Consider the following 10,281-nt stretch of genomic DNA (forward strand, 5'->3'; position numbering starts at 1 on the left):
CCCAATTTATTGGTATCACTATCCTCTTACGATTTTTGGGGAATAAAACATCCTATAACGAGATCTAGGTTCTACCAGAGAAGAATATGTCTTTCATGAGTAGTTACTATTGAGATTTGCCCAGCTTGTCATAAATTTTATCTTAGAGTTGAATCCTCGCATACTTGTTTATCGGAAACTCTCAGATGAGTACTAGGAGTAGAAGAAGTCAATTACAGATTTAATGGCTCGAAGTTTGGTTCGTGAGGATACCCATTCACTTGCAGTTCTAATTCTGATTGTGTCAAAAGAAAATGTCTACTTATTTTATCAGGATGTGATTTGAAATGAAAATTCTCACAATATTGACTTACCGGGAGATTATAATAGTTCTGTTACTCTCAACATGCCTTATTTGATTCCGTATTTCGAGGAGATGGAAGCTTTGACAAATTGGGTTGAAGCTCCCCCAACCTCGAGAGACTAACACATAGGTCTGGAGGCCCCCTGTGCGACTCAGAATGACATCAATCGTAAAAAAATTGGCGCGACAAATGCCGTCTATTCACATGGACCGAATAGGTCCAGGACCTTTGGCCTAGGGTTGCCGTCAAGGGGAGTGGGGCCATCCCTAGTTGTCCTAGTACCTTATATTTGATTTCAGGATGTTTTAGGGTTCAATTTTTGTTATGTTTTTGTCGGGACAGTCGACAACGTCGCTTGTGTTCCCTTCTAGGGTTATATCCAAGTGCAAGTGGTGTTTCGACTATATCTCGTTCCAAGGTGGTGAATATTCTCGACTTTTCCTTCAAGTTTCTCGCTTCGCTGCCACACATCTTTTCTTGTTGCAGACACCCAGGAAAGCCGACAATCGCTATTGCTGTTCTTTTCTGCATTTCTGTTTTTTACTTGCCATCGCTCTTCCCCAATCCCTGCTGCCCTTCCGAGTCGGCTGCTAGCCCTTCCTCTTGCTGTTTCCCGCAACCCATAGCCTTTCGACTTCCCCTACTATCTTCCGTCACTGCCTACTTGAAGTCCAGGCCACCCTGATCCTTGCTCATCTCCTCGTCTAGGCTTTCGACCAGTCCTGCATATCCACCCAACACGGTTTTCCCCACTTTCCAACCTCTTGTCCTAGTTCCTACCTCTTCGCCTATGCTGCCATCATACGAAAAATAACTTAATGCTCTCCAGCTCTCCTTGCCACTCGACACTTGCTGCCACCCCCAAAATAGCCACCCAAAGCACCTTCCTCGCTGCAATTGCTGCATTCCAACCACCATCCAACCATTCCACCCACCTACCACCATTTCCAAACTGCCGCATCTCACTTTCCAACCTACTGACCTAAATTTGAACTATTTAGACGATTTGGTCATTACTTTAAAATGTCAAAACAATAATAAAAGAGTATAGCTTACGGAAGACAAAAAATTATTTAAATTATGGTTCAAGTCATTTCAAGGGTACAAAATTATCCACACATGACATATAAAGGCTTATGAAGAATTTGATGACCCGCAAATCAATGTGATTGGACTTCTCTTTGAGTTCAAACTTGATTAAAATTATAAATTATAATCATGTTTGAAGATGATTTAATAAAATTTCTATGTTCTAATACAATCAAATTTTTATGTAAAATTTTTTGAATAAATAAATCAGTTTAAATTTAAGCACATACATTTCATTTTTAAATACAAAACAATGGCTTAATATAACAATTCATCACTGAACTCGCAATACATCTACTAGTGAACATAAGACGGGCTTTTTTAAAATTCAAAAGGAAATTTGTTCTAAGAAATTCTGAATGATATCAATGTATACAAATTTCAAGGTTATTTTTTAATTCAAATTCATCATTTTGGGATCTGTGCGAGTATTTTTAGAACTTGTATGAGTAAATAAATTAATTATGCATAAGGGCCAGAGTTGGAAAGTCTAGTATTGTCAATAATATACAAATAATAAGTATAAAAATTTATAAGTCCAAATCTCTTAATCTGATCCTCTTCATAAGGATTGATGTTGATGAAACTAATATTTTAGAAATATTCAAGTTACAAATTTCAAATAATGTTCAAATATAAATATTTTTAAATGTCTAAATCTGCGATGATGCTCGAATTGATAGAAGATTTCAATTGGAATTATCTATCTTCAAAATTAATTTCAAAAGTATATTTAAGTAAACTCAAATGATTTAGGTAATGAACTCGATCCTCTGTAAGCGAGACAGTATCAACAAAGTTAAAATTTATCTAAATCCTTAAAGATAGCCGAGGTAATGAAATATTTTAGCCGTAGTGGTTCACTTTAAAAATTAAGCTTTAAAAGTTTAATTGAATAAATGTAAATAATATATAGGGGCATGTACCTAAATAGCAATCAATTCTTCTAAATTTACGTATCTTGCACCAAAACTTTCATTTTTATATGCATAAAACCCAATTTCTTGGTATCACATGAAAAATAAAACTAATTACATTTTTTGATGGTCAAATCTTTTTCATACATAAGTATAGTGCTATGTTTGTAAATATGGAATTTTAAGTGTGAGATACATAGATTCATAAGAATTAAGTGCTACGTATGCAAATTTTCCTAATATGTATTATAAACTTGATTCTTTGTAAGTAGGACACTTGACACGATACTTGTACAATCATGTGTAATTTTGAACTTGATCCTTTACAATGAAGATGTGAAGTCGATAGTTTCCAAATTAAACAATTAAACAAATCCTCAATGATGGTTGTGTTGACTGAAGATCTTAATTGGAGAGGTAAAATTTTAAATTAATTTTTAAATTAAGTTATCAAAATAACAAATTAACATATTCAAGTTAAAATCAATCAATTAAAGGCTTAAAATAAATTTCAAACCATTTAAGTTTAAGATCAATCACTTCAAAGCCTAAAGCAAAATTTTTCCACCATCTATAACAATTTGTTGAAGGTGACAAATTTTTTATTGATTTCAACTCACAAAAAAAATTAATATCATATCAAGTTGTCACTATATTCAAATTTAAAGCAATTTCACGACAATATGGATGTTTCTCGAGTTTTCTGTCAATGTGATTTTGTCCAACACTCCACAAAAACAGCGGTTGCGATCAAAGCCTTATGATTATGTGATTTGTTGCCAAATAACATCATTAAATTATAGTCACAACTATAACCCGTATGTTCTCCAATGGCTTCTACCATTTGAATTGTGAATTTTAAGCGTATATTCGATTGACATAAAGCTTTAGGTTAACTACATTTGATTTAGATTTGTCCCTTTGGACAACATCCATCCCAGATCTATGATGGTCCATTAAATGATGTAACGTATGATTGCTCACAAAGATCATTTGGTTAGGTTTGGTTGGCTACATCCTTTGACTAAGTCGATTAGGGACTATGATGACTCGAGACGATGAAACTGTGAGTACTTGATTAGGTTTTTTACTATTTTACCATCATCTGCTCTAAGCTAAAAGTGATGGAATTTTATAAATTAAACCCAAAGTTTGCTGCTTTTATACACGCCATATTCATTGCTTAATGATTAGCTTTAATCGAAAGTGCTCTTATGTTATGGGGAGGTTATTGACTATTGATGCTTGCGCTTATGGGAAACCTCGAACCCTAGATAAAAAAATCCTTGCAAAATGAGTGTGAAATCTCTGGGTAGTCTCTTATCTACCGTTTCATCCACGTCGGAGAAATTGACTCGGAATAAATACAGAGCTCTCAATGTAAGTTCGGCGTGTGAATTTTTGGAGCACACAAGTTTATGATGATTTTTTTTTGAGATATGTTTTTCTTTTCATCTTCAACTAGTCATCTATCGTTATCTTAACAGTGCTAAGAAATGATGAAAGATCTATTACGTTTCTTCGCACAGATTTATGGCGACTCCATTGGAGAATTTTTCATTTGTTATTATTTTAAAAAAAAATGCCGCTAATTGATTCTTATAGAAATGCCACTAATTAGTCTTAAAGAAGATATTTTTGATAGTAATTATTATAGTGGTTGATACTTAAAGAAATGTCACTAATCTTCTTAAAGAAATGTCACTGTTATTTCATATACTGTTGCAATCAGAAAAACATGAGCTCAAGAATCTCCGGGACATCCCGACGACTGGTCTACCACTGTGGCCTCCAAACTTTCATGTTGATGTCATGTCAACCACACAACTACGGGAGAAAGTTCTATGCTGCCCACGGAGCATCTTTGAACAGTGTTGCTTCTTCCGTTGGGCAGACGGTTCGACGGATTCCCTTGACGACAATGATCAAGAATGAAGAGCATCACTCGAGGAAAGTCTAGCACGACATCTAAACTGTCTCAATGTTAAAAATAATATAATCATCTTATTAGTTGTCATTGTAATTGTTTTAGACTTCTTTTTTGCTCTCTTGAACGTCACTGTGACGTGAGATGTATACCTGTAATTTTGAACTTTTTTGTAATTAAAATTTAGCTTTAAAAGTCTCATGTTTGTGCTTTTCGGGGCTTAATGTTAAGTGAGTGGTGTATCTGAACATTTTGTTTTATTTATAAATGAATTTTGGCGTCTGAAGTTTCAAAAGTCTGGCCCTTATAGTCTTTTAAACAATTTTATCAAACAGGGGAAGCATGGTCATTTTTTCTCAAACAGCTGCCCTACAGTTGTTTACATACAACAACACCAAACAGACAGCTCCGCAGCAGCTTCCCCGCAACAGCTTCCCAGCAACACCAAACAGACAGCTCCGCAGCAGCTTCCCCGCAATAGCTTCCCCGCAACAGCTTCCTAGGGCAACGCAGCTGCAGCTGAAAAGGTGAGCAGCTGCAGCTGTCCCGAACATACCCTAAGTTATATAAATCTCTAATGATTGTAAAGTTGCTAAAAAATTTCAATCAGAGGGGTTTAATTTAAAAATTAATTTTCAAAAGTCTAATTAAATAAATGCAAATCATATATATTATGAACTTGGTCATCTCTTATTAGGACAGCTTTGACAAGTTCATGTACAATCATGCGTTAATCTCGAACCTAATCTTTTATGAGGAAGTTGTAAAGCTGACATAATTCAAATCAAACAATCAAACAAATCTCCAATGATGATCATGTTGACTGCTGATCTCAATTGGAGGGTGAACTTGTAAATTAATTTTCGGATTAAGTTCTCAAATAACAAATTAAGACATTCAAGTTAAAACCAATCACTTGACGGCTTAATGCAAATTCTAAAACATTCTAGTTTCAAAGCTTAATGCAAATTCTCTCCACCACTCTCTCCCATTTGTTATGAGTTATAAATTTTTGATTGATTTCAACTAAAAAATAATTAACGTCATATTAGGTGTATCATTATATTCACACTCAAAATAATCTTACACTGCTAAGGAGCAGTTTTCTGTTCGTGTTCTTTGGTCCATCTACCTCACAAAAAATAGTAGTTGCGGCCAGATCCCTAGGACCGGTGGTTTGGTGCCAAATGTCATCATTAAGTTAGGGTAACTAATGTAGCATGTGTATTTCCCTATAATTTTCTACCATTTCAGTTGTGAACTATAAGAGTATATTTGCTTAGTACAAAGTCTTCTGTTAGCTACGATAAACTTAGATTTGTCTTCTTAGACAAACATCCACCCAAGATCTAAAAAGGTTTGTTGGAGATGCAATCCATGATTGTTGACAACAAAAACTTCTGTCAGGTTGTGTTAACTATCTTCTCGGTCTAAGTAATTCATGGACAATGATGACCTGAGAAGATGAAATCATGAGATATTTATCGAGTTTATCCCCATTTCCCCCATCATCTGCTCTAAGCTCAAAGTGATAAGATTTTATAATTTAGACCTTAGTTTTTGCTGCTATTATATAATGAATATTTAGTGCTTATTAACTAACTTCAATCATATGTGCTTTCCTGTTATCGGGAAGGATGATTAATCATAGGGGCTTGTGGTTTTGGGAAACCTTGAAATTCATATTAAAGTCCTCACAAAGTGAGGGCAATATCTTTGGGTAGTATTTATCTACTGTTTCATCTGTCTTATGAGAGTTTGACCCAAAATGAATACAAAGCTGTGAATGAGATTCTAGGGAGCTATTTTTTGGTGCTCACAAAATGTTATATTTCTTTCTCTTGGTATGATGAGAAATTGATTCTTTTTTGCATCAATATCTTTAATCACATTGCACTGTATGGCTCATATGTTTAATTAGACAATCATAACCATCATCCTTAACGCTACAACTGTTATTTTACAATAAATAAGCTTATTCAATCATTTGATATATTTTTTTTCAAGATTTAATTAAATAATCGTTGACTGAGTTACCGGAATATATCTCCTAAATCTCCGAATCTCACTTGGTCTCTCCTTTGGACTTAAACTCTACCTTAATACATTTTTTCATATCTAACTTGAGTGAACTTTCATGGATTAATTTATGACATCATGATGCAGCACATGGTCTACTTTTTTCCTACTGAAATAATTTGGAATAATTGAAAATTTGTTTGACAATTATTTTTAATCTGTCCTTATGGTTTGACAAGCTTCTTTTCTATCGATGTCAAGATTGGATTGGGCATGCCTTTTGTAAATGTGCATGTGTTATTATGTGTCAATAGCCTGTTTGTTGCTGAGTTGGTGCTTTTCCATCTTTGCATTTGTACGGTGATTTTACTATGGTGCTGAAATATATTTTTGTGGCTCAAATGCACACACAGACATGGATTTGGGGCACAATTTTTCATACATGCCAACACACACATGCAGTGATACATATCATACTGTATCATTGAACTTATTCTTGCTTTTTTGTTTGTTTGAATAAATTCTAATTTAGCACTTTGTTCAATGTTATTTTCAACTTTGGTGCAGAAAGACAATGTCTCCAACCAACGAGAACATATAATTCTTCTTCTTGCTAATGCACAATCTCGACTAGGCAGCATTTCTGGAAATGATCCTGTAAGTCCTTTGCGTACTGCTTTCAATTTACTATATGAATATCACTGCCTTAATAATAACTATTTTTGTGTAATTTGACACATGCGTGTGAATAGTTTTGCTCAAATCTTGGATTTTAGGTTGGATTGACAACCTTTGTCTATTGTGGATAGAGGCAACTAGGTAACACCAGTCGGCTCAATCTTCAGTCAGGGATGTTGGGAAGCATATCTCTCTTCTTTTTCTATTAGGCAGGAAAAGGGGGAAAATATAACCTATAATCAGGGCTCTGTTATGTTCTTAAATAGAAAAATAGGGAATGATAGTTATATTTTCGATGTACACTAGGATTCAATGTTCCAGTATTGGCATTAATTGTTTGAGAGGTTTTCAACTGCAGCTAGTAGTTATTGAACGGTAGAACCATGGAGAAGAGGCTCTGGTATCTGTTTGTTTATCATAGTTCTTGGACTTTGAACTTACAAAAATACTGACAATTACCTGCTGCTGCATCAGATTTTCATTTTTTAAATTCCAGATAAACCAATAAATTATTTGCTGGGGAGTAACCTTAGTTTTTCCTCTTTTTTAAATTACTCGCATAAATTGTTATTTTGATCAATGAGGCTTGCATTTCCTGTAAGCTTTCAGTAAAGTTGTTTAGCAGCTGATATACTGGATGGGTAGTCAATCTGCTAAGAGTACCTTTGTCCAGCATGAAGTGAATGGGTGTATGGTATTTTTTTAAGGACTAGTTTTTTGTAGCTTTATTGAGAATGTTAGATTTTGTTGTCCCAACTATGTTATTGTATTGGATTAGACCTTTAAAAATCCAACTTGATTCTGCTGTTGGGATGCAAGTAGCTTGATAACTTAGAAAGAAATTATAATGACTATAAATGTTGCATTTAACAAGATGGATGGGTTGCTCTTTTGAGTGTTCTGTCGAAGTTTATTTTTTCATTTACTTGTTCTTGTTAAATTCAGTTGTTATATTAATACGCTTGACATTATTAATGCGTTGCTTTCTTCTTCCTACCGTTGAATTGATTTCTCTGTCAAGGTTTTCTTTTATGTTTCTTAGCCTTTGTTTCTTGGATTTAAAGTCACACACAATGTTGGTTTGTGTGGAATTTATTTGGGAAGAAAAAATGCTTAATTCGTTATTCACAAATGGGGTACCTATATATAGGAAAACCAAGCCTTATTTGCAAATATGAAAAAAAAAACATGAAATAGGAAGGGAGTAAACTAATAAAAGGTCTCCTAAGATATCTAAAACCAAGCCTTATTTGCAAATATGAAAAAAAAAAAATGAAATAGGGAGTAAACTAATAAAAGGTCTCCTAAGATATCCCAATCAAATCCTCAAATATTTGGAGGCGGTCGCCAACTATTATGAGAGTTAAATGTGGATAGGAACAAATTTTCTCAGATTTTTATGCTCTCCCTCAAGCTGGGTCGTAGATGTTGTAAACACCAAACCTGATATTGAATTATTAGAAGGTGCTGAAAGGAAGAGTTTTGTTGAAGATATCAAAAATTTGTTGGTATTTCGGGATGTAGCTCAGCTGTATAATTCCCCTGCTGACATTTTTTGAGAAGAACTATCTATCAATTTTAATATGCTTGGTCCGATCATGATGCACAAGATTTTTGGCAATATTCATTGCTGCTTGATTGTCACAAAATTTCTGTAAAGGTCCATTGAAAAATATCTCATTTCTCTTAAAAAACTTTGAATCCAAATCTCTTCATAGATCCCCAAGGCAAGTTCTCTATGCTCACCGCTTCTCAAAACAACAACTTGCTTTTTTTCTTCTCCATGTAATCATATTTTCTTATACATATGAGCAATAATGTGTGGTGGAACTTCTGTCAACTAGTTCTATTACCCAATTAATATCAGTGTAGACTTTCATTTCTCTGTTCCTGGTTTTCTCAAAAATAAATCCATAACCAGGAATCTCTTTGAGAAACCTCAAAATCTTGTAAATCATCTCCAAATGTTTTTCATTTGGGCAATTCATGTGTTTGCTTACAACATTGACAGAGTATGCAATATTTGGCTTAATATGTGACAGATAGATGAGTTTTTCTACCAAGCTTTGATATCTTCTCTTATCCACATACATACTTTCATCTTCATTGTTAGATTTATTATTCGGTTCCATTAGAGTATCAACAGGTTTGAATTCAATAATTCATGTTTATTTTAACAGATCTCGGATGTATTTTCTCTTTGATATAACAAACTCTTTCTTGGATCTTGCTACCTTTATACTTAAAAAATAGGTCATGTTTCCAATGTCCTCGATTTTAAACTCAGAGGCCAACACTTCTTTTGATTTGAAGAAATTTTCTTTCATCATTACTAGTAAGAATCATATCATCTACTTATACGATCAGTGCAACAATCTTATATGCTTGAGTGTGTTTTATGAACAATGTGTGATAAGCTTGAATTTGAGAATGTTCATTGGATTTCATAGTTTTAGCATATAATTAAGGCTCTGTTTGGCGCAGCTGCAGCTTTCCAACTTTTCAGCTGCAGCTGCGTTCTGTTTGGCGCAGCTGCAGCTTTACAACTTTTCAGCTGAAGCTGCGCTTTTCAGCTGCAGCTGCGTTGTCTCAGGAAGCTGCTGTGGGAAAGCTGATGCGGGGAAGCTGGCTGGTTGTTTGTTGTAGCTGCGTGAAAACAGCTGTGGGGCAGCTGTTTTTGGAAAAATGACAATTCTGCCCCTGTTTAGTTAAACTGTTTGGAGCAGAATAATGACAGCCTTCTACATCAAAAGTAGAAATTCTCTTTCCAAGCTAAACATGTAAAAAATAAACTTCTACAATTTTTAGTCAATCCCAGAAGCCATAAATTTGATACTTTCAAGGAAAACAAACAAAGAAGAAAAAAGCAAAACAATGAAGTGCCTGAAACAATGATAAGCACTTCGATGGAAACACATAAACCTTGTCATTCCCATGGAATTTACAATCAAGCACCCGTTCAGACTGAATGAACCTATGCAAACGAACAATCTCAATAAGGAAATTAGGTATGACTAAAACATTCATGTGAATCACCATAAGATCCTTGGGTTAGAGGAAACTCTCTTATGGACGTTACGAGAACTCAATTTAATGAAGGCCTGCTGCTGCTCTCAACTCAAATCTTTAATATCACATCAAAATTAACACTATTATTACTTATTAAAAGTGAAATACACTAATCGATGCATAGGTTAAAGCACCAAATGCTATGTATGTAATATGAAAATTTAGGGATGATATATGTAAATCCATAAGAATTGTGTGCTACAAATGTAAATTTTCCAAATGATTCATACCTGCTTTC

The 10,281-nt window shown here is 34.3% G+C and overlaps 1 protein-coding gene across 2 annotated transcripts in view; it reads left to right on the forward strand.

Moving 5' to 3' along the window:
• The window catches only part of LOC110024346 (callose synthase 9-like), a gene marked incomplete at its 3' end in the record, with an annotated part of 106,328 nt that overhangs the window by 44,978 nt on the left and 51,069 nt on the right, over positions 1-10,281 (forward strand). For both annotated transcript variants that reach the window (XM_020724251.1, XM_020724252.1), the window contains 1 exon segment: positions 6,864-6,953. In XM_020724251.1, the coding sequence (XP_020579910.1) occupies positions 6,864-6,953 (90 nt within the window).

Source organism: Phalaenopsis equestris, unplaced genomic scaffold (genome assembly GCF_001263595.1).
Source record: "Phalaenopsis equestris unplaced genomic scaffold, ASM126359v1 Scaffold000254, whole genome shotgun sequence".
NCBI lineage: Eukaryota > Viridiplantae > Streptophyta > Magnoliopsida > Asparagales > Orchidaceae > Phalaenopsis > Phalaenopsis equestris.